At 34.7% G+C, this 25162-nt stretch overlaps 1 protein-coding gene across 2 annotated transcripts; it reads left to right on the top strand.

Annotated features, from left to right (window-relative positions):
- The first annotated feature begins 6676 nt into the window (after positions 1 to 6676).
- LOC141404777 (nose resistant to fluoxetine protein 6-like) lies at positions 6677 to 24978 on the top strand. Of its 2 annotated transcripts, none has more exons than XM_073988488.1 (8): positions 6677 to 7277; positions 7580 to 7803; positions 7866 to 8062; positions 16527 to 16997; positions 17063 to 17182; positions 17278 to 17388; positions 22251 to 22481; positions 24267 to 24978. In XM_073988488.1, the coding sequence occupies exons 1-8, from the start codon at positions 7028 to 7030 to the stop codon at positions 24880 to 24882; spliced, it is 2220 nt and encodes a 739-aa protein (XP_073844589.1). In that variant the 5' UTR covers positions 6677 to 7027; the 3' UTR covers positions 24883 to 24978. The 2 variants fall into 2 exon arrangements, with proteins under 2 accessions (XP_073844589.1, XP_073844590.1); XM_073988489.1 differs by having other exon boundaries at positions 6757 to 7277; positions 7580 to 7716.
- The last annotated feature ends 184 nt before the right edge of the window (positions 24979 to 25162 follow it).

The following is a 25162-nucleotide window of genomic DNA, read 5'->3' as shown; positions in this document are numbered from 1 at the left end:
CACTCTCTTAAAAATTTGCTTCCAGTTTTACCACTTTTTGGGGTTAAGGAACGCTTTGCAGGTTAAAAATGGTAACCTCAGGTAAGTAAAGGAACACAGCTAATGTAATTTTACGATATGGTTAAATGACATTTGGTTTGTTCCTTTACTTTTGAAAATGGTAAAACCGGCAAAAGTAGCAAAAATTGTAATCTGCTTCCATATGAATTGTATGGTGTCTGAAGTAAAGGAACGCTTTTCGAGTAAAAAGTTGTAAAACTTGAAGATTCTTGCACGTAAAGGAACAGAGCTAATATTTCCTTTTAGGCCCATACCTATATACGGACGTATACCCAGGGCGTGTGTGGTGAAAAAGTAGAACACATGTATTCTTATGAGAACTACCGAAATACGTCGAGCGTATACTTTTTGTAAGTTGAAAAAGTTTAACTTTGACAGAACGTTATTGTTTGTATGTGTGTGTGTTTTGTATTTTAAAAACAAAAGCCCAACAAAACATGAAATTCAATTCATTGCAAAGGAAAATTATTTGTTTTACGAATGAAAACATTTAAGTAAGTTTCGGTCGCTGATTTTGTGTTTTAAATGTGATTTGGGACTCAACGGGCGCTCAGAGAGCGTTGTTTTTGTAGGTTGGTGAAATATTTGTGTACGACCCGTCGTTATTTAGGTTTAGCAGTTATATGTTTTGTACGCATTTAACCGAATTGAACGATCCAATTCACATGGAATTCTTCTGGAATAGATCCTTGAATTCATAAATTTCGTTTCTGATACTATTACATGAAATGTAATTTTAAATTACCTGCAACCCATAGACAAATAAAATAATAGACAGAGAAATCCTCTCAGTCAAATACTCTCATTGAGTGAGAATTGAACACACAGCATATTAAGTGTAAACAAATGTGTTTGTTAAATCCTCTGTCTATATGTACATTCATTAGTCTATGCAATTACTTATAAAATGTACAGAACGGAGTGCCCCTTTTATAACTCCGCGTGGACTGCATCGAAAGATGTAGTGAAATCATAACTCTGAATTGCACTACTTCCAAACTTTTTTGTTGCTCTCAAAATTTTCTTGTTTTGGTGCAGCATACTCTCGGACGCACTTTAAATGTTGATTTTCAAAATAGTCAGGCTTAAGCAAATAGTCATTGTTTTAATATTTTATTAACCCCCTGTTTATGTATGTCGACCGAAAGGTTTCTTGCGCTTCCGAAGTGGAAAAAAATCATTTTCTGTTCATGTAAACACCTTCGAAAGGAAAATCTATGCGACCGACAAGCCATACGAAATAACACGTAAACGTACACTTTTCCATGTAAATTTGGGTTTATGTATTTCGAAAGGACTGTCTTTTGTAGAAAGAGAATGTCAAAATCACTCACTTGCTTTGTAGCTGTCGAGTAGAACGTAAACTCGCGAATAACACCGAAAATCTTGAAACAAAATAAAAGTTTTATAGACACGTTTTAAAGGCGGTTTCATTCATTATTTTATAGAAACCAATTAAGCAAATTAATTCAAAATACCGACACGTCTTATTTTCTCAAACAAAATGACTATCCAAGGGTAGTCTATAAAATAGACAATATATTACATGCCGCATTACCTGTAACTAGTGAATTGACATGATAGGCAGTGAAGCCCATTCCTAGTGACAAAAGCAACTATAGGCTGTTTTGTGTGCTATTTTTGGGTGTAAAGTAACAAGGATCAATGAGTAACTAGTTACATAACTATGTCAAAGTAGACAATTGCTATTTATTGAACAACTGGGATATTTCAATTTTATTTTTATTTATTTATTTAAAGATATTTATAATATATTTTTTTTTGGCGGATGAAATCCAAAATACCTCGAGACGACAAATCCAATGTCGTATACAAGATCAAATGTAATGGTGACGGGTCCGACATACATATGCAATAAAGTATATGTTGGGACTACAAAAGCCAAACTTAAAACCAGGATAAGTGCCCACAAATCTGGCCAAAAAACAAAAGGTAAACCTATAGAACAGAAGACAGCACTTGCCGCCCACTGTGCAACAACAGGGCATGCACCCAACTTTAAAAATGTTGACATTCTAACTCAAGAGAATAATTATAAACGAAGATATATTTTAGAGATGCTTCATATTATTAATGTCCCCGTCGAGAATCGTATGAATTGCAAATCAGACACCGAGCATTGTGCTCAAATTTATAGAAACATCGTTGAAAAACACCAAAAACTTTAGTGCGAAAATACTTGCAAATGGATGTAGAAGCAGAGTTTGTTGTTCGTGAATAAAAATAAAAGTAATTATTGTCATAGAATAACAATTGTTAATATAGTTATAAAATCATTGTTAATTGTTTTTTTTAAGTATAATCCCTGATGATGATCGACGATGCCGATCGAAATATTGGAAAAATAAAATGATAAAAAAACAAAATTAAAATTAAAATTTGAATTATTTCTCTTTCTAATTCTCTTTAAAATTGTTTTTTATTCTACTGACCTCGAGCCAAACTAAACTAAAAAAGATATTTATAATAATTATAAATTATAATAAAGACAAATTACAAAAAAGCACTAGCAATAAAAGCTATCGGCTAAGGATATTTCAATGTTTGTATGTTTATGTGGATTTTGTTTTTATTTCTCATTTGGCTCTCATTTAAGGGGAGTACACACTAACAGTCAAAACTGACAGTCAACGTACTTTAAGGACAATTTTCCGGCAAATAACAACTTTTATTTAGCTAAAAACGTTTGAAATACAATATTTACGATATTATTTAGAGATTATAAAAGAAATTTTTCAATTAGGCTTTGATATTCACGAAATAGACCTCGATGACTGTCAGTTTTGCTTGTCAATGTGTACTATACTTTATGGAACATAGTTGTACAAATGTACATTCAAATTAGTAGTATTTCGCATAGGTTAAGTAACGGCAGTCGAACGATAGTTTGCGAAATACATGAACGCATTTTTAAACGGAAGTGAGCGTCGGCATTCCTTTCGTACGGGTTTTCGTGCGACATACATAAACAGGCTGTAAAACAACTTTAACGACCAACATTATTAAACCAAACTTGTAAGAATAAAAAACTGGTTATCTGTCCGATACCGGGCAACATTTAACTACTGAAAGGTTATAATATATACATAATTGTTCCACAAACATCCCATACGTGACAAGGGAGACTTCTCTCATATCAATGAGTGCACCCCGATTCATATTAGCTCAATGATATGGGCCCTACAATTTATCGCCGAGTCCGAACGGCGTGTCCTAAGACACCACAATAAAGCCATGTATATTTTAAAGATTTTTGTCGGGTTAACCTTCTTTATGAGAATTTATGTGAAATATACACAATGGAATTGTCAATTAATTTATTAAATCCACTTTTATGTAAACGAACTATAAATCGCCATATGCATTGGAGCTTTTCGCCGGGTTAACCATCGTTTTGAAGATTTATTTCGACGTATACGCAATGAAATGAATATTTTAAACCAAGTGGGTTAATTAAATCCGGTTATATGCAAACGCACTATAATATTCTTTTTTTGCATATGTTTGTTATAGATATATATTTTTTCGTAAACTACCTCTGGGGGCCTATTCTGTAACATTTTAACAACTTTACTCATTGTTTATTTTACAACAATTTTATTTGTTTGTTTTGTAGTTGTTACAATAACAAAAGAAATTTTAACAACTTTTGAATCGATAAAAGTTACAGAATTCATATACAGTAGGCCTATTCTGTAACTTTTTAACAATCGTCGGATCGACAACTTTATCGACACAAAAAATTGTTTGCAGTAACGATTGTGCTATTCTGTAAAAATGTAGACAAATTGTCTATAAACTTTCAAAAGCTTTCAATTTTGAATGTATTCATAAACAAAACATACACACAAACCAAAGGCAAATCCAATATTGAAAATTTTTGTCGATTTTTTAACAACGACAATTTTGGTGTTGTTTCTATAACGACATTTTTAACAAAAGTTGTAAAAATTTGTTTACAGAATACAAAGGTTGTTAATTATGTTGTTAAAATGAGTTTCTCGAAAAAATAACAATATCGACTGTCGTTAAAAAGTTACAGAATAGGCCCACTGGTTTCGTAAACTATTTTGTAAATGTAAATGTATGTATATCTCTTGACATTTAGCTTAAAACGCTTATTTAGAAATTAAAGCACGATGCGTTAGACGCACCCGTTTTCATTGCTTCGATTTTTGGTGAACATTTAGCTTTACTCGCATGGATGGATATTGCAGAACAAGACAAACACATCACTTAGAATGAATGCATGTAACATCAGAAAGCAATCTAACAGATCAATATTTGGTGGCTAGTTACTTATTTTCTGTGTGACTATGACCAAACGTATGTACGTACGTATGTATGTACATGTCATTATATGAAGGCAAACTTTCCGAGAAAAATGTTCTATGTATTAGAAAGTTTCCCTTATAATGCCTTTGCGAGTATATTGCAAGTATATATCAATCGCTGATATGATATTGTTTTCAGTTAAATATTAGTTTTTATTTTATCGTTGAGACTGAGATATTAAGCTGGGGTAGAAAGAATATAAATTATGGTTGCAGCATCCGAAACAGGTTTTTAAATCTTATTCTGTTCGCGCACTTTCCGGCACTTTATGTATAAAATTTCAAATAAAATACCGGCTGATCCCAGTCGCGTCCTCGTAAAACATATGAAAAATGTTATGACGATGTGTTAGCGTTTAAAGCCAAACCCATAACTTCCAAAGGATGCGCTAAAAAGCGATTGTCGTGGATGCCAAGCAGATAGAACGGACAAATGCACGTTGCTCTATAAACACATTGCATTTGTGAAATCAAAGTTCGATATGTCTGATAAGCTGCAAACTAACAGCGAAACCGGTCACATAATTTGGTGGTTGAGTAGGTGCGAATCTTCGGCTTTCCTTTTTCACTTGCAAAAAACCTTCGGTCATTAAGTCCAACTCAACGAGAATATGAATAAAAATTAATATTAAAATTATTTTCGCTCCCTCATAATCAATATTCGGACATAAATCGAGGTTGTAAGAAATAATATGATGTACTACGTTTGGACCAAATCGGTTTCTTACTTACGTATTACCAAGTTTACGTATTACCAAGTTTAGTTGGTACAGGGAGGCTTTTTGGAGATTTTGAGACATTATCGCAGGAAGAAGGGCCCGCATGCAGAACTTTTTGGAAAAAAATTCAGAACGATCCGATGAAATAATAAGATCTGAAAAGTTTGGACCAATCAAAAACTCCCTCCAAGAGTTACCTTGCGGATTTGACTTTTTTGTGCCGTCAAGATTTCCTGGAACTTTTAGACTATTAGCGCAGAAAGTATGGAGTTGCCCCGAAAAAAATGTACCGTCGTAAAGAGACAAGAACAACCTGCTGAAAAAATTCAAAACTATCCGAGGGGAGCCCCTATACTTCACTTTTTCTGAAGGAGTGATCCGAATAGTCCATATTCGAGCCCGATCTATTCCTGGAAGTTATGATCAACTCGGTTACTCTCTTCGAGAGTTATCGTGCGCACCATCTTAACGAAAAATTTTGAAATTTTGTGGTGGAGGTAGTGGATCGATATGGTCCATCTCGAACTTAAACTAAGTTTGGACAAAATATTACGAATGACAAATTGTGGATCCGATAGATTTCGTCCAAATATATTTGGGGTCTAAGCCCATTATTTCGATAAGGCACATTTGTGGTCGTATCAAAGTGCAGTGTAGCCTATAGCCTGAGGGCAGAGACATATAGAACTAAGACAGGAACAAATGCATTTTCCGAAAACATGTGATAATAGTCAAAGACATACATCTTTGAATATATTTACATCTTTGTAATATGGCCTGTTCCCGTACTTTATAAAGTGGTAAAACTTGTAAAAGTCGTAATCGATTTGCATATAAATTTTGTGTGCGGGAACGCAAAATGTGTAAAAGTGGTAAAAATTGTAAAAACTTTTTAGTTCTGGAACAGAGCTATAGTGTGGAATTTTGGTTACTTTTGCGCCAGACACTGAAAATAACCCATGAAAATTTTTTAGCTTTTAGGAGAGGGCAGAAGTGAAGGAGCTCCCTTTCTCCCTTCTTACCCATAAGCTTAAAACATTTTCATGAACATTTTCATAGTCTGGCACAAGACTTATAGATGGCTAAACAATTTACTGGAATAGTTAACAGCAATGTGAATCGCTTTTTTCCCCATTTGTCAATAACATAAATGACGCGTTTTGTGGCTAAAATTTGTTTCTTTACTTTTATTTGTTTTTTATTTAATAAAAAACAAGAATGAATGCTTTCAGATGTGAGTTTAAATTTGTTTCTTTCTTACACTCTCTACTTAACAGAATGTTATTATGATATCGCAATAACAGAGGTTAACTCCATCTATTGATATTTTTTCACAATTGACTTTTCCTATCATATTTATTTATACCTTTGCTGAAGGTATAAATAGGGGATAACAGTTGTTTACAAGTACGAACAATTGGGGCATTTTTGAAAAATCTTGGGAAAAGAATTTCTACAAAAATGAAACCACGACCCGCTCTTTTGTTCGTTTTCTTGTACTGTTTCGTGTTGGATATAAATACAGCTACACTCTAATCTGACATGGTATTAAATACTAACGCGTGTTATATAAAGTAGGTTTGAAACCATTGTCGGACATGAGACAATGATGCCGAGCGATTAATCGTACTGCGAATACTTACAATAATTTCCGTTAAAATCGACGCTTATCGTTACACTCAACCCTTTCTTTCTTTTACTCGTTCGTTCGTTAGATCGCGAAACACAAATTTCAACAGCGATTTGATTGGGAAAATTGTGTGCAGTGACTTTTGATTTTCCACTTTCCATGGAACTGAAAGTGACGCGCGGTTTGATCCATAGATTCAGTTGGTTTTTGCGCTTGGTCTTGTAAAGAGCGGTGTGTTCGTTCGTCTAGCACTTGTCTTAATCATGCGCTTGTACATCTTTGTATTGACCACTTTGTGTTTACGGGTTGTTAGTAGCCATGGAGTAATGGTTGCTTCGGATGCGGAGCGTGCGGTAAATTCCAGCCAACAACGAATGGCATTGGCAAAACAAAATTTCCTTGTTGGCATTGCAAGTTTAGGTGCATTGCACGAGACAAACAACACTCGATGTGGCCAAGAACTTGAAATGTTGCTTCAGGCTGTAACCGATCATAAAATTTGGGCTTTAAAAGGTGTGTTTGTGCGGGAATAAATATTGAATTATTTATTTACATATAAAAGTTTATTTTAAGTATATCTGTACATGTTACCCAAATGTGTACCGCAGAACTTTTTTCAGTAGAATATCGTCCGTCTTTTTGTTTAATTTTTTTTATTAATTAGTAGCATAATGTGGTACAAAAAGAAAAAGCAATTGCATAAGGACGGTTGAAGAAAAAGTGTTAATATTGTCATACGACTCTCTTCAGACAATACATAAACTTGTTTGTATTAATTATAAGTATAATTCACTTTGCTTTACTTTTATTTGCAGTCTTAGATTATTTCGGTAAACCACCCAAATCATTTACATGGGGTAACTATTTTTGGTTTGCTACTCCAGATTTATGTGATGACCTGAACCAACCGTATAGAATAAGTTTGGCTCACTCCAAGCCAATTACGTTCAATGTGAGTAGCCCTTTTGAATTACATTTCATTGTTGCATACATGAATTTTTCCTCACCCTACACCATCGATTTGAAACTGCCTTTCGAGGTGAGTATGCCTGTTAGCCAGTACTATTTTCGTAATTTGTTAATTTTCTTTCATTACTACAGAGTCTGATACATTTGGGTCTTTGCCTGCCCAAGTCCTGCTGTCCATCGAGAATACAAAAATATGTCGATATGTATTTTGAAAGAAATTTGTTTGAAACACAAGAGAAATTCTATTTGGAAATGAGGACAGTCGATGTGAAAATTCCGCACTTTTCTTTAATGGAATTTTTAACACAAACCGGAAGTATAATATTTGTGTAAGTTGTTATATCTTTAAAGGTGGAAATAAAGTCAGCGCTTGGCTTAATTTCTCGCTTAGTTATTACTACACATCGGATTTTGCATATTTTTTATTAATAAAGATACAAAGATTTTGATTAGACCTAAATTCGTTTCAAAGAAAACTGAATTCAATAACGGGGTCACATTTTTTATTTTTATTTTTTTTTTTGCATATTTGCATATGCATATATTTGACCGAAAATCGTCATAAAAAATCTTAAAATTGTCATTAAAGTTGGAAAATCGTGAAAAATCTTTAAATTAAGATTTTAAGCAGATTATTATGTTATTGAGACTCTCCACAGAAGATATTCCTCAACAGCAATAAATCTGGCTTAGTAAGACTTAAAGATAGATATAAACAAAGCCAAGGTGAAAAAATTTCCTATGATTAAATTTTAATTTAATCAGATATATGTATGTACAATGTACATAGGGTAAAAACCAATCATGTTTTAAAATCGATAAATCCGAGTTTCAGCCTTTCAGAATTCGCGAATTATTAACATATTCTATAAAGTATAATAATAATAATAATTGTTCCACAAACATCCCCGGCGGGACAGGGGAGACTTCTCTCATATCAATGAGTGCACCCCGATTCATATTAGCTCGTGATATGGGACCTACTGTTTATCGCCGAGTCCGAACGGCGTGTCTAAGACATAGCCGACCAAGAAGAGCGAGCGCTTAAATTGTTTATGTGTGGGTAAAATTACACTGACAGAACAGAACAGGGTGATGATTTTGATATTGAGTATGAAATGAAAAACACAAGAAAAAAGTTGTCACGGCGTGTTAGCGTTCAGAGCCAAACATAGTGGTGGGTGTGTGGGTTCGAATCGTCGGCTTTCCTTTTTCATTTGCATTATAGATCATAAAAAAGCTCGATTAATAAATTAAAAAAAAAATAATACTAAAAATGATGAAAATGTTGCCAACATTACTGAGGGGTATTTTGCCACCGTTGAAAAGTGTTTGATGTTGACTGGCCGGGGAATCGAACCCACGACCTTAAGCGTGCAAGGCGGGTGTGCATACCATTGCACCACGGTGGCACTCGTGTATGAAAGTATGACTGCAATTATTTACAATGAAGTGTTTTAGGAGGAATCCCATAATGTCGACCATTAAAATCAATTTTCGTGGAAGTTGTGTTGGCATTAATGTAGAAAAATGGGCAAAAAATGGGTTGAAGCCAGTAGTATAAATTATGAACATTAATTATTTTATGGGATTTTAGCGAAATAGTTGGAGAATTCCCAAATATTTTTTTCTAATCGAACTAAAAAATAGATTTGGAATAAAATTTTAACAACAAGTTTTTTCTCTTTTGTTCTAGCTATAATATGCAATTTACATATATACCCAATCTCTATAAATTCTATGCATTGTCTAGATTCTGTGGATGTTTTTAATTTATTTTTTGCATTTACTTCAAGATTTTTTTATTATTTCCTGATTATTCGCGAAAATAAAAATAAATTTAGCAAATATTTAAACATCTACGAATAGATATGGAATGCTGTTAGCGATATATGTATATGTATACATTTTGTCACAAAAATTAAAAAGATATTTTTAAATGCGAATAAAACCCGCTACAACTTTTGCGCGCATCAGCCAGTTTTGTGAACGCGAACGGATTTGAAATCAACATTTGTTCCTTAACCTCTGTAACAAAAATCGTAGATGTGCTCAAAAAAATTAATTTTTTTCAAATGGAATTGCAAAACAAATTGGATTTTTACCATAAAAATATCAACTTCTTTCACCTTAAATGTGTACGACAACTTACAAGGGAGTTCTAAAAAGGCTTTTCCAGTATTAAGAAGCATTTCCGGATCCGTAGAGAAAATTTAAAATTTTCAAAAGAAATGCAGATATTATCACGGGAACGCCACATTCTCTAGTGGCAAATATTACCTAATATTTATGGGGATGTCTTATGCGTAAAATCGGCAACTCTGGTAGGCAGTACCTTTCTAAAAATTAACTCGTTGAAGAAATAACATAAGCGTTGCCTAGTATTACTCTTGATTACACTGTGCGACAAAAAAATGACAAGGAAAACTGAGTAGATTATGAAAGTAGAGCAACAAATATGAGATACGTGTATCGGCGTTTTTAATGTTTACATGAGAAAGTAACCAAAGTAGGCGGGGCAAGTTCCGCCCATTTCTAGTTTTTTTCGAAATATCCGAGTTAAGAAGTTACATATTTTAGGTATATAGTGTCTTCGGCAACTTTACAGAGGAGGATGTAGGCAATATTTTTGTTAAAAACTTTAACCCTCATGTGGTTCATCAAAGGGGTCTTTTTGGTTCTTTTTTTTCGAAAATCTTTCAAAAACTCGTTTAAAATTTGATCATATCAAATCCAGATATTCTACAAAATTGTTCGTCATAAAGTTTTACTATAGGTCTCGGAATACACCAAATCTGTAGATTTTATTTAATCGCCAGAAATCTCTAAAAATGAAAACTCGTTTTAGGGTTAAAGTTGGACTTCATATGAGTTTATTCAAAGTTGTTCCACAAAAAATAGTTTTGGACAGATGACGTCAAAAACAAAAATATTCTTCGTCAAATTTCACTATGAATCACCAAAGAAATGAAATGTCTATTTAAATTATATATCATAAAAATAGCAGTATCAATTTTGGTGAAAAAACATGAAAATATTTCCCAATTTTTTTGATGAAATTTGTTTTTCTTCTTTTTTGCGCTCAAATTTTCCGTGCGCTCAAATTTTCCGAACATTTTCGAACTTTTGTGGGGGAGGTACCTGAAGGAGTGGACCGATATCGTGCGCACCGGCCAGCCAGACAGACGGACGGACATTGCTAAATCGACTCCAAATTGTCTGAAACTTGGGTTCTAAAACGATTATTTCTATGAGACACATTTTGCCCGTACGAAAGTGTATTTACCCTCGTTAGCATAAATGCTGAAGGTATAAATATAGAAAACCCAAATCGGACCTGCCAAAATTGCGTATTTTTAGTATTTTTAACTTAATTACGTAGTTAGGATAATCCATTGGTTGCTTATATAGTATGTGAAAATCGTGATGGGTTTACGGCTATGTTCCAGTGAAAATATAGGTGTCATATCGGCTCTCACATGCAGGATTTGACGTTGTCTAAAATAATACAATGGAGTAACTCCTGCTTTGGTGACATTTACGGAATTAATCCTAAAAACAAGACATAAATGGCTGTTTCATGAATGACCATAAGAAATCCAGTTAGAATATAGCCATTTGTGCCATTTTATAGAGGTAATTCCGTAAATGTCACCAGAGCAGGAGTTACTCCCATCATTGTATTATTTTGTACCTCACCAAATCGTGCTTGTGAGAGATATATTTTTCAACGGTGTCAAAATACCCCTCAGTATTGTTGGCGACATTTCCAGAGTATTCTAGCCATGTAAAACTTCTCTACAAGTGGTGTCTTAAGACGCGCCGTTCGGACTCGGCGGTAAACAGTAGGTCCCATATCATTGAGCTAATATGAATCGGGGTGCACTCATTGATACGAGAGAAGTCTCCCTTGTCCCGTATGGGATGTTTGTGAAACAATTATTATTATTATCTAATTTCCTTACGGAAATAGTATACCTAGATATATGGTTTATTCTGAAACTCATAATGAAATTTTGTGTAGAATGTTACATCTTTTGACACTTTTCACCTAGAACCAAGTTTCATATTACTTTCATGTTTCAACTCGAAAAAAGAAGGAAAACAAATTTCATCAAAAAAATTGGGAAATATTTTCATGTTTTTTTTTCAGCAAAATTGATACTGCTATTTTTATACCCTCAGCATTTATGCTAACGAGGGTATATACACTTTCATACGGGCAAAATGTGTCTCATCGAAATAATGATTTTAGACCCCAAGTATGTTTGGATGAAATGTGTTTCAGACAATTTGGAGTCGATTGAGCAATGTCCGTCCGTCCGTCTGTCTGTCTGGCTGGAGCGCACGATAACTCTCGAACGGATGAACCGATTCGGTTCAAATTTTGGCTTTCGTAATATTTTGCCCAAACTTAGTTTAAGTTCGAAGATGGGTTATATCGGTCCACTCTTTCCGGTACCTCCCCCACAAAAGTTCGAAAATATTCGGAAAATTTGTGCGCACGATAACTCTTGCAGGGAGTAACCGATTTGGTCCATACTTTGCCCATCGTAAAATGTGTACCAAACTTAGATAATGTTTCAATATAGACTTAATCGGCCCACTCCTTCGGGTACCTCTCACACAAGTTAAGTTTAGGGCCATCTCTCGGATCGCTATGATTTTTGTACAAGTTTCATTAGGGGCAAGTCCATACTTCCTGAGAAAATACCCTGAAAGTTGCGAAAAAAAACCCCCCTATGACACCGTGTTAGGTGGTTGGAGCGCAAGATAAGTCTAGAACGGATCTGCCGGTCCGAAATTTGGCCTTAGTAATATTTTGTCCAAACATAGTTTAAGTTTAAAGATAAGCCATATCGGTCCACTCCTTCAGGTACCTCCCACACAAAAGTTCAAAAATGTTCGGCACATTTGTTCATACGGTAACTCTTGAAGGAAGTGGCCGAATTGGTCCATACTTTACACATCCTAAAATATCTACTAGATATAGATCAGGTTCAAATATGGACTATATTTGTCCACTCCATCCGGTACCTCCCACACAAAATTTGGAATAAGTTCACTTTAAGACCTGATATGGAATCACTTTAATTTTTGTTGAAGCAACTTGCATTCGCTGCCTCAATTACGATGGTAAATGTTTTTCAGGGGCAAGTCCATACTTCTTGAGCAAACAGCCCGAAGATTTAAAAACCCCCTATGGTACCATAGGTAGTGGCTGGAGATCCACTTTCATAATGGTCAATTTAGATCCATTCCTTTTAGTATCTCCTAATGTACATTTTTGTCGGTTCAAATTCCCAACATTTTTAAAACCCCTAAATACATACTTTTTTTGGGACAAAATTGTTTCAATATATAAAGGCTGAGGGTATATCTCTGTCAGCGAAGCCGATTGATACTTTTTTACTTGTTATGATTTCATTGGTGACGCATAGTGAAATTTGACGAGGAATATTTTTGTCTTTTGCATCATCTCTCTCAAATTATGTTTTGTGGGACACTTTTGAATAAACTCATATGAAGTCCGACTTTAACCCTAAAACGTGTTTTTCACTTTTTAGATTTCCGGCGATTAGATAAGACTTATAGATTTGGTGTGTTTAGAGACCTATAGTAAAATTTTATGGCCAATAATTTTGTAGAATATTTGGATTTGATATGATCACATTTTTAATGAGTTTTTGAAAGATTTCGAAAAAAGGACCAAAAAGACCCCTTTGATGAACCACATGAGGGCTAAATTTTTAACAAGAATATTGCCAACATCCTACCCTGTTACCAAAGACACTATATACCAAAAATGCAAGGATTCCATAATATCTTAACTCGAATATTTCGAAAAAACTAGAAGTGGTCGGCCTACTTTGTTTACTTTCCGATGTGAACTTAAAAAACGCCTATACACGTGCCTCATATTTTAGCTCTACTTTCATAATCTAGTCAGATTTTCCCATCGTTTTGAAAAAAAATTGAATTCAGTGTTATATAAAAAATTAAATGACTGCTTGCCAAATCAGGATATACGAGGGTCTCCTTAATCAGGAGGGATAAACTCTTACAGAATTTTACTACAAATACTTAGTTTTCTATATAGAGTGAATATGCATTGATATTCTAATACAATCTTTATGTATACCCAAGTTTTTATTCAAATGAACCAATTTTGTACCTGATTTTTTTTTACTTTGCTTTGCTTTGTGGAAAGATTATTACAAGTATGTTTTGGTAAAAATTCATGTAACACCGCGAAATATTGGTCCTAGACCCCCAATGTGGTATACCAATCTTCATATCGCGACGAGATAAAGCCCGTCTGTCCATTATAAATTGTAATCAAACTCCAGGCCGCAATTATGGACCGATCGTCACGAAATTGTGTATTGAAGTCGGGCTTAGACCAGAAAAGACACCTATTGTTATTGGTGATGATCGTGAACTATTTAGCGGGTGAAATGGACCAACTCCGATTTGTTAGCTGCGCTGTAGTCGCAATAATAGTCCGATCGGTTCGATTTTAAACAAGGTAAGAGTATATGACAAAGGAGAAGCTTGCAATATCAGATGGTGATCGGGCAATATTTAGAGGGTTAAATAGACCATAACTTTTGTGTGAAAATTTTTAATATACAGCTAATATCTTTATTCCTGGAAGACAAATTAAGTAAGTTATACTTGGAAAAGGAACTCTTGACCTTTCTATTGATGCCAATTGTGTTGTTGTACATGATCATTTAACAGAGTTACAGCCTAATATATCGAGTTATTTGTTTGTAGTGTAATTACTAACACGCTAGAGGTCGCAATTATAGTTCAATAGTCACGAAATGTTGCACGAGGTAAATGTTTAGGTCGAAGAAGATGCCTACAATTTTGGATGATAATCTGATATTATTTAGCGGGTAAAATGGACCATTACTTTTGTATGAAAACCTTTTATTTTTGAACCATATTTTAATTCTTAGATACCGACAAAGTAGCCCATATATGGAAAAAGAACTACTAACATTTCACCTGATGCAAATTGCAATAATGTGTCTGCTTGATAACTTCCAAAAACATCCAAACAAGAGAGCCTTCTCTCATATCGATGAGTGCACCCGATTCATGGAACCTACTGTTTATTGCCGATTCCGAACGGCGTGTCCTAAGACAGCACCTTTAGAGAAGTATTACATGGCTGAAATACTCAGGAAATGTCGCCAACACTGCTGAGGGTATTTTGCCGCCGTTGAAAATTTGATGTGGTCTGACCTGAATTTTCTACACATCAAATTTTTAACGGTGGCAAAATGTCCCTCAGTAATGTTGGCGACACTTAATGAGTATATTAGCCATGTAAAACTTCTCTACAGGTGGTGTCTTAGGACACACCGTTCGGACTCGCAGATAAACAGTAGGTCCCATATCATTGAGCTAATATGAATCGGGGTGCACTCCCTGTCTCTTCTGGGATGTTTGTGGAACAATTATATTATTATTTAAGCTGGATGTGATAAGGTGGCACAAAGTTACCTCTTACAATAACTTTATTTGTTCCAAAAAGAAATTTTGATTTGCTTAAAGCTTATTCCCAGGGGTAGTGGTGTAGGTTATAACATGGCCTTATATAGCCTTAGCTTTCTTGTTCTTATATAAATCAGATATGAATACAAATAATCAATGACTAAGTTTATTCACACATAACACATTAAACAAAATATAAAAAAACTTCAACAATTCATATTTTGTATTATTCGAAAAAACGGAGGCTGAAAAAAATGGTAGGGGGTTCTATTAAAATTAACGTTAGTGTATATCTCCCGTTACCTTCCTTCGTTGCACAACTTCAAGCTCTATAAAATTAAAATATAATCATAGGAAATTTGTTCACCTTGGTTTTGTTTATATCTATATTTAAGTCTTATTAGGCCAGATTTATTGCTGTGGCGAAATATTTTTTAATTTTTTCCAACTTTACCCCCCGGTCAAAAATATTTAAGCTTGTAAAACCCTCGAACACAAAGGTATAAAGAGGTTACGTATCACTGAGCTAAATTTATACAAGAAATTCTATCTGCAAATTTATGTTAATGTTCCTTTTTCATAAAAGACCAGTGAAAAAAAAAAAACAAAGAAAAAAGGAAACAGTAAGGAAAGGATCAAAGACTGGCGGAGCCGAATATATGATACCCTCCATCACCACGATTTCAATATAATTTGCCGACATTTTTTCTAGACCAATTTGCATCACATTTTCAAAATTTCATCAAAATGTCTGACCAATTTTCTGTTTTGTGCGTCAAATACATGAAATCGTTCAAAGCTATATATGGGAGCGATATCCAATAACGAATCGTTTGCAATATTTTTTTATTTCCATTTATTACAACTGAGTTCAAGATTCACCAAGTAATAGTACTGTATTATAGATGAACAATTGTGTAATTCAATAATTATCCTCTAAAGGAAAAGACATACACAAATGTATATCTAACATAAATCCAATGGTCGAATTCTTTATAGTCTTCTGATATTTACTTCGCTATGTTCGTAGTAGATATCCTGTGACTTTGGATATCCTGTACTTTTTCACAGCCCCGGACTTAAATTCCATATGGGTTTTATTGTTGTTTATAAAGAGAGACTTCGCGATAATAAGTATTAGGTAAAAAATTGTTAATTAAATGTTGACGAATTAAATCCCACAAATAACTTCATGTTATATACATGTATACATATGTATACACATACAACTATTTAAAAAAAATATTTTTATAAAAATTAATGAACTTATTTTTGTCTAACTAGAATATTGCTGATCACTTCCATTTCATTACCAATTTTGGCGGAAATTTTTAACAAGTCAAAACACAAACTTCAACTGCAGCATTCGTTGTGTCGAAAGAATGTAAAGCTAGGCGGTGAATTGAGAAGTTATCAACAGCAACGACAACGTGAGCAGTGTCCAGCAGCTGGTGATTCCAATCAAAGGCAACAACCAGATACCTCCAAGTGGGAACGTATTTTGATGTGTTTTCTCATGTCGGATAATTTTGCGACCTTCACCAGTTTGGACAATTCAAACCGTAATTCGGTATTTCTGACATCTATGGCAGGTTTGCGCAGCATTGTCTGCATGTGGATCACAGTGTTCCATGTCTACTACTATGCCCTGTTCGCCATGTCAAATACCCCGTTCATATTTGCCAAATTAGAAAGGTTTGCTACACAGCCAATAATGCAGGCCTGTTTCTACGTTGATGTGTTCTTTACAATGAGGTAAATGTCCTTTAAAATACATATGTAGAGTATGGATTCCAACACGTCCTTCTGCTTTTACGTAGCTCTTTCCTGTTGGTTTTTAATTTTCTTTCCAATACAAAACAAATGCAGCGGATTGCTACCAGCACTTGGTGGGAAAATGTGAAAATGTTTTTCAATTCATTGTTGCAGCGTTATTTGAGGTACACACATACATACATACATTCTCATGAGGGACTCAACATCGTTTGTATAACTTTTTTATTGTTTCATTGATAAAATCGGTTTTGTCTTTCAGATTAACTCCGGTCATGATTATTACAATGCTTCTGAGCACAATGAATTTCGATCTTGTCAATATGTACTCACCCTTTCGATTGGACGAACATAGTGGCCTCTATTGTAAGACGTAAGTTCGAATTGTATGAAAGGCGTCGAATTTTATGTGAATAATTGGTGCACTAATTTAGATTGGGTTTAGTTTATTTTTTGCTCGGCATACGGGACAATTCATTGGAAATTTCCACTAATTGTATGTTAATTGGTGAATTCGATTACATCTTAAAAAATCAATACGAAAAATTACTTTGTTATGAACATATACATACTCGTACATGAATGAAAAAATTCACTTTTCACAAGAAATTTTTTTAGTATAACTGTATAAATCTCTTAAAATCTGTAACAAGTTATCGTAAAAGATTTAGGCGCCGATTGTAGGGCCTAAAATTGTTCATCCTACGAAGTCAAAAGTCCAATTCTTCATTTTAATATTTATTATTTTTGGGCTTTTAACGGACGAAATATGAAATAGAAGTTTTACCCGGCGATTACAGGCAGACAATTTTGAGCAGACAATAGCAAAAATACAAACCTTTTTCACCAATACATTTAAACATTTCTCAATATGTACCCAGCAAACCAAATGTCTGATATCCGACACGTCTGAACAATTTCGGAAGCAAAGTCGTTCAGATTTCGTTCCGATTTCTAAACGATTTTTCGGAGTGGAAATAGTTCAGATTTTGTACCGATTTCGTTCAGATTTCGGAACGAATGTCGGATAGAAATTTCCTTTCCGAATTTCCCAAGGATTTTCTTCAGATTTCGTTACGAAATCGGACCGAAATCGATCCGATGTCGCTCCGACATTTCGTTCCGAAATTATGTCAACCACTTCATACAACTTTCGTTAAGATATCATTACGATTTCGGATCAGATATCTAACGTATCGTCCGAATTTAGTTCCGATTTCGTTACGATGTCGGTACGATTGGTTTGCTGGGTATTTAAACATTTATAAATGTATTGGTAAAAAAGGTTTGTATTTTTGCTATTGTCTGCTCAAAGCTGTTGTTTATAAGGACCGGGTTGAAAACATCAACTTTTGTTTTGAAATGGTAAACATATTTTTTGAATGTCTGATTCCATTTCCCCCACTTCAGGTGCATTAATACCAAACTTTGAACAAAAAATTAACTTCTTAGGAATGTTTCCTAACATTGTTTATGTAGGAAACGAGGGACGCAGCACACTAGCATCGTATCGCTTTTATATTCTGTCCTACTAATCCAATTGGTTAAAAAAATGTAATATATTTTTAGGCTGAAGTGGATACAATTTACAAAAAAAAAAAAAAAAAAAAAAAAAAACAAGTAAAAAAGTATCAGTCGACATTGCCTCAGCCTGTGTGGATTGAAATACTTTTTTTTTTCAAAAACACTTATGTCATGTTCACACGAGCGTTTCAATTACGTTGTTCGCCTGTCGAACGACGTACACGAATTAACCCGTTTCCACGACACTATTCGTAATTAATAGAAACATAAACAAAAGTTTCTTCATTTTTGTTTCCTTGTTTTCACGAAAATTTTAACCGAAAATACATAAAATATACATTAAATGAATAGGAAAAGCAATAGACTTTCCTTCAAATTTGTCTTTTATATATAACTACACACATTTCATTCATTTTTTCCAAAAAATCTGTATAATTTTGTATTTTCAATATATTTTTATATGTTTCTATTTTCAAAATTAAAAAGATAGAGACATGTCAAAAGAATGTTTGTGTATACAGACTTTCAGTTGTTTGTTTCCTTTTTGTTTCTGATTTTTTACGCGATTTTGAACTAATGGACAAGAAATGTGTGTGGAATTAAGAAGGAAACACAACAATCTTTCTTCTGCATCTGTATAAAATGTTTAGTTCATTCATTTTCATTAATCTTTTTCCTTTTTTCTAAAAATTATTGTGTTTTCAACAAATTTGTCAATTTTGAATTTAGACATGTCATAATTATTTTTTTCGATAAATTCTCTCATTTGTTAGGGATGGGACATACTTATTCGTCGTTCAGAGAGTATTTCTAATCGAACAACGTAGAAAAATCGTCGTTCGTTCATAGAATTTTGTGTGAGGAAATAAGTAATTTATTCCTAGTTATGGGTCGAACAACGAATAGAGAACGAACGACGTACCGTGGAAACGGGCTGTTACGTATTTAGGGGATTTTAAAAACAATGTGGATAGGATTAAAGCGCAAAAATTTGCGGTGTATTGATAGATAGGGCTTTTTATACCCTCAGCCTTTAGGCTAAAGAGGGTATTCACACTTTGATACGACCAAAAATGTGCCTCATCGAAATAATGGTTTTAGACCCCAAGTATGTTTGTACGATATCCGTTTCAGACAATTTTGAGTAGATCTAGCAATGTCCGTCCGTCTGTCTGTCTGTCTGTCTGGCTGGCTGGTGCGCACGATAACTCTCGAACGGATCAATCGATTCAGTTCAAATTTTGGGTATCGAAATATTTTGTCCAGATTCGATTTAAGTTCGAAGATGGGCCATATAGGTCCACTCCTTCAGGTACCTCCCCCACAAATGTTCAAAAATTGTCACAAAACTTGTGCGTACGATAACTCTTGTAGGGAATAACCGATTTGGTCCATACTTTGCACATCGTGTAATTTCTACCAAACTTAGATGAGGTTCCAATATGGGCTCAATCGGTCCACTCCTTCGGGTACCTCCCACACAAAATTTCGGATAAGTTCAGTTTAGGACCTGGTCTCGAATCGCTTTGATTTTTGTTTACACAAGTTGTATTCGCTGTCCTCTATACGACGCTGTAAGTTTCATTAGGGGCAAGTCCATACTTCTTGAGAAAATAACCTGAAAGTTACAAAAAACCCTATGACACCGTGTGTAGTGGTTGGAGCGCAAGATAACTCTCGAACGGATCTGCCGATTCGGTCCAAAATTTGGCTTTCGTAATATTTTGTCCAAACTTAGTTCAAGTTCAAAGATGGATTATATCGGTCCACTCCTTCCGGTACCTCCCCCACAAAAGTTCGAAAATGTTCGGAAAATTTGTGCGTAAGATAACTCTTGAAGGGAGCAACCGATTTGGTCCATACTTTGTACATTATGAAATTTCTACCAGACTTAGAAGAGGTTCCAATATAGACTCAATCGCTAAACTCCTTCGAGTACCTCCCACACAAAATTTCGGAAAAGTTCAGTTTAGGACCTTCTTTCGAATCGCCATGGTTTTTGTTGTAGCATCTTGTATTCACTGTCCCCTATACGAAGGTACAAGTTTCCTCACGGGCAAGTCCATACTTCCTGAAAAAATAGCCTGAAAGTTGAAAAACAAACCTACAAACCTACCTACCGCACAAAAGTTCAAAAATATTCGGAAAAATTGTGCTCACGATAACTCTTGATGGGAGTGACCGATTTGGTCCATACTTTTCACATTCTCATTTTATCTACCAGATATAGATCAGGTTCGAATATGGACTATATTTGTCCACTCCATCCCGTACCTCCCCCACAAAATTTTTGATAAGTTCACTTTAAGACCTGTTATTAAATCACTTTGATTTTTGTTGAAGCAACTTACATTCGCTGCCTCAATTACGATGGTAAAAGTTGTTTCAGGGGCAAGTCCATACTTCTTGAGAAAACAGCCCGAAGGGTGTAAAAACACCCTATGGCACCCCCATGGTCTATGTGGGTCCATTCTTTTAAGTACATTTTCCGCAAAATTTTTGAACTTTAATCCTAATCAACGGTTCATGCGACTAAAATACATAGGTTTTTTGTGAAAAAAGTGTTTCAATTTTCACAGGCTGAGGGTATATCTCTGTCGGCAAAGCCGACTGATACTTTTTTACTTGTTTTAAACAGAGTTTCGACAATATTTAGAGTACCATTTTAGCGAATATTTTCGAACTTTTGTGGGGGAGGTATCGGATGGTCCACTCCTTACACCTTCGAATTTCATCTAATAAATATTACGATATCCAAAGTGTGAACGAACGCCGTATTCGGATCGAGCTCTCCAGTCACTACTTATGGTGCCGTAGGAGGTTTTTACAACTTTCGGGCTTTTTACTCAAGAAGTATGGATTTGCCCTTGGAAAAACTTTTACTGTCGTAATTGAGGCAGCGAATGCAAGTTGCTTCAACAAAAATCAAAGTGATCCGAGAGCAGGTCTTAAAGTGAATTTATCCAAAAATCTATGTGGGAAGTACCCGACGAAGTGGACAAATATAGTCCATATTCGAACCTGACCTATACCTGGTAGATATATTAGGATGTGTAAAGTATGGACCAAATCTGTCACACCCATCAAGAGTTATAGTACGCACAATTTTTCCGAACATTTTTAAACTTTTGTGGGGTAGGTACCTGAAGGAGTGAACCGATATGGCTTATCTTCGAACTTAAACTAAGTTTGCACAAAATATTACGAAGGCTACATTTTCGACCGAAACGGCAGATCCGTTCGAGAGTTATCTTAGGCTCCAACCACTACACACGGTGTCATAGGGTTTTTTGCACCTTTCAGGCTTTTTTCTCAGGAAGTATGGACTTGCCCCTGATGAAACTTGTACCGTCGTATGGGGGGTAGTGAATATAAGTTGCTACAACAAAAATCAAAGCAATTCGAGAGCAGGCCCTAAACTGAACTTTTCCGAAATTTTGTGTGGGAGGTACCCGAAGGAGTGGACCGATTGTGATCCTATAATGATCCTACAAAAATTGAGTAGTTGGATAGGATTTTGATATAGGGCCCAAAATACCCATAATAAGCCAAATATGCATACTGGAGCTATATCAAAATCCGTTAATCGATCGCCATAAAATTTCATATATAAGGTTTTTGGATCAAATAGAAATAAATTTAGATGGGGGTTCCAATTTTTGTCTTCGTTCTAATCATTCTTCAACTTTAAAAGTGATTTATATTTTTCAGGACCTGGTGGTACAACCTTTTGTATATTCACAACTTAATTGACATGGACCGTATTTGCTGTTCATGGACTTGGTATTTGGCTTGCGAAATGCAGTACTTCATTTTGTTCAACGCTTTCCTTTACGTCTATGCTAAGCATCCAAAGTTTGCACAAGCCTCATTTGTGGTATTTGCCCCGGGTGTTTTGGCCATCGGGTGGATAACTAATTACATTAATGGTATATCCTTTGAGTAAGTATAAAAATGTTTGTATAAAAGTATGTATCCTGTTAGAGTGAAAAATATAAAAAATACTTTAGTGCCAGTTTTAGTTCAACGTATCCGTTTGTAGCAATTCGCATAACTCTCGGCCATGTCCCTCCATGCGGAACATAGCACTGTGCAACATTTTTAAGGTAATCTTGTGCAAACCCTAGTTGGGTTTTGTTGTGTCAGATCCAGCTTCGATTTTATGGCCCCCTCTAACCAATGGTAATGTTGTTAATTATTGACTTTTTATTGCAATTCGGGGATATATCCCCGAAACCAATGCGAATCTTCTCCTAACCTCTCAAACACATTAAAATATTTGGTGAAATGATGAACTCGAAAATCTACACACAGTGCTCTTGAACCAAATATAAATGAAAGAAGCTTACATCTGGAAAGTTTTTGCGGATTCTGAAACTACAATGTTCATAGATGGGAAAAATCAAAAAACAAAAAAAAAAAAAAATCGCGGTCAAAGTTCACATTTTAGGTTTTCGCGATTTTGCTTGGAAACCGCAAGTCCTATCGAAATGGAGCTAAAGAAAGTGTTGTAGCTGTGAACATTTTCTAGATGATTGGCCGTTATGATTTGCTCCTAGATTTTACCATTTTTTAGATGTAGAAGTTCAGATCACAATTTTACGTCTTTTTTGTTAGGTTTTCACGATTTACTTGAAAACGGTAAGTGTTATCGAAATAGGACTAGAGAAAATCTTATAGCTGTGAAAATTCTCTCTTTGCTTTAGTAATTTTTGCCTAGGTTTTACCATTTTTGAGATATATAAGTTTAAGTTGGATAATTGCAGTCATGACATTGTTTTATAAGGAGACGATACAGTGAATTGTCCCAATTTGAACTTCTATATCTCAAAAATGGTAAAAACTACGAAAATATCATAAAAGGCAATCTTGTAGAGAATTTTCGCAGCTACAACATTTCATTTCTTTAGTTCAATTCTGATAGGGCTTGCCGTTTCCCAGAAAAATGGTGAAACCCTAAAATAACCCAAAAAATGTGAACTTTGATTGCGATTTATTTAAAAAGCGCTCCGGCGATTTTTTTTTTTGGATTTTTCTCATCTATGAACATTGTAGTTTCAGAATCCGCAAAAACTTTCCAGGTGTAAGCTCCTTTCATTTAAAATTGGTTCAAGAGCACCGTGTACATTTATTTTATAATATATCTAAAAATTCCAAAATTTGTATACATTTCGCACCATATCTCCAAAACTGTTAAATTTTTCGTAATATTTTATTCTGGAAAAATATTTGCTCGAATGTAATACACGACACTTCAGAACATGTCATTGTTGTAAAATGCCACTATCACGTTGTTTTTAGTATATTTTTCAAGGACAATTTAATAAATATGTCAATAATGTGGTGAAATCCCAAATAAACGCTTAAAATATCGTGAATTGGCGAAATTTTTATATTAGGCTTATGTAGAACGGTCCGATATTGAAAATTGTATACAATTTTAATACAGAATAGCCTATTTCGAAACGATTTCCTGTCGCTAAGAACAAATTAAAAGAAATGGAAAACTGGAATGCAATCGGTACGGAACTTTTTTAACAGTAGGGGAAATTGACAACGTATTTCTTAATATTTTTCCACGCTCTACACAGCTATGAGGTGGTATTTTTAACATTTAAAAAAAAATGCAAAAAAGTTATAACCCTATTGTACATACATACATATGTTTGTTTTTGTGAAACTTCTTGCTGAATTTATTTATATCTTAAATTGTATTATCCATTGCAGGATCGATGTTATTAACAGTACCCTTAACGAATTGTATGTCAAACCCTGGGTGCGTATACCTCCCTATGTTGGAGGAGCAATAATGGGATGGCTGATGCATTTCACACATCGAAAACAGTCACAACGCATCGAACCGGAACAACAGCTGCAAAATACCAAGTCAAATCGTTTCAATCGTGTTGGAATCCGTTCTTTTTGGCTTGTAACATTCGTCATTTACATCGCTACCAATTTCATGAGCTATTGGCGTTCAACACCATCTTGGGCGGTGGCTTTAATAATGTCACTGGGCAAATTCGTGTTTGCCCTTTGCATCGGTGGCATTATTATACAATGCTCCCGGGGGCAAGGAGGAATGTTAAACCGGCTGCTTAGTGCCCGACCTTTTCTCTTTCTGAACAAATTCTGTTTCAGCATTTATATGTTGGCCCCCATAATTGTGGTCCTTATGTTTGGCTTACGCAATGAACCAACCATTTTCACCGAAATGGGCTCAGGTGCAGATTTCTTTGCGGTTATCGTTTTAGCAATAATGTCTGGAATGCTTTTATACATCCTTGTCGAATTACCAATGCAGAGGATATCAAATGTTTTGTTGAAATGGAAAACGTTATAGACCAGCGCAAGTTGGTTTCCGAGATGATTTATTTGTTAATTGTTATGTTTCGTAAGAATTTAATAAAATCTGTACATAGGCCTAAAACCAAAAAAAGATGTTAATACAGTACTACGTGGGGAATATTGTCCAGATAATAAGAACACATATATTTAATTGACTTGGTGGAATAAGTTTTAGAACGGAAAACGATTTGTAAATGCCTTTGAGATCTCAAAATTTTGGATTTTAAATGATTGATTAAAATACCTAAGGAATTATAAAGTATAAATGCTAGGTG

Source organism: Musca autumnalis, unplaced genomic scaffold, assembly GCF_047663935.1.
Source record: "Musca autumnalis isolate F117 unplaced genomic scaffold, ASM4766393v1 scaffold_5, whole genome shotgun sequence".
Classification (NCBI taxonomy): Eukaryota; Metazoa; Arthropoda; class Insecta; order Diptera; family Muscidae; genus Musca; species Musca autumnalis.
Note: the sequence above shows the minus strand (reverse complement) of the source record. Positions and strands in the feature narration are given on the sequence as shown.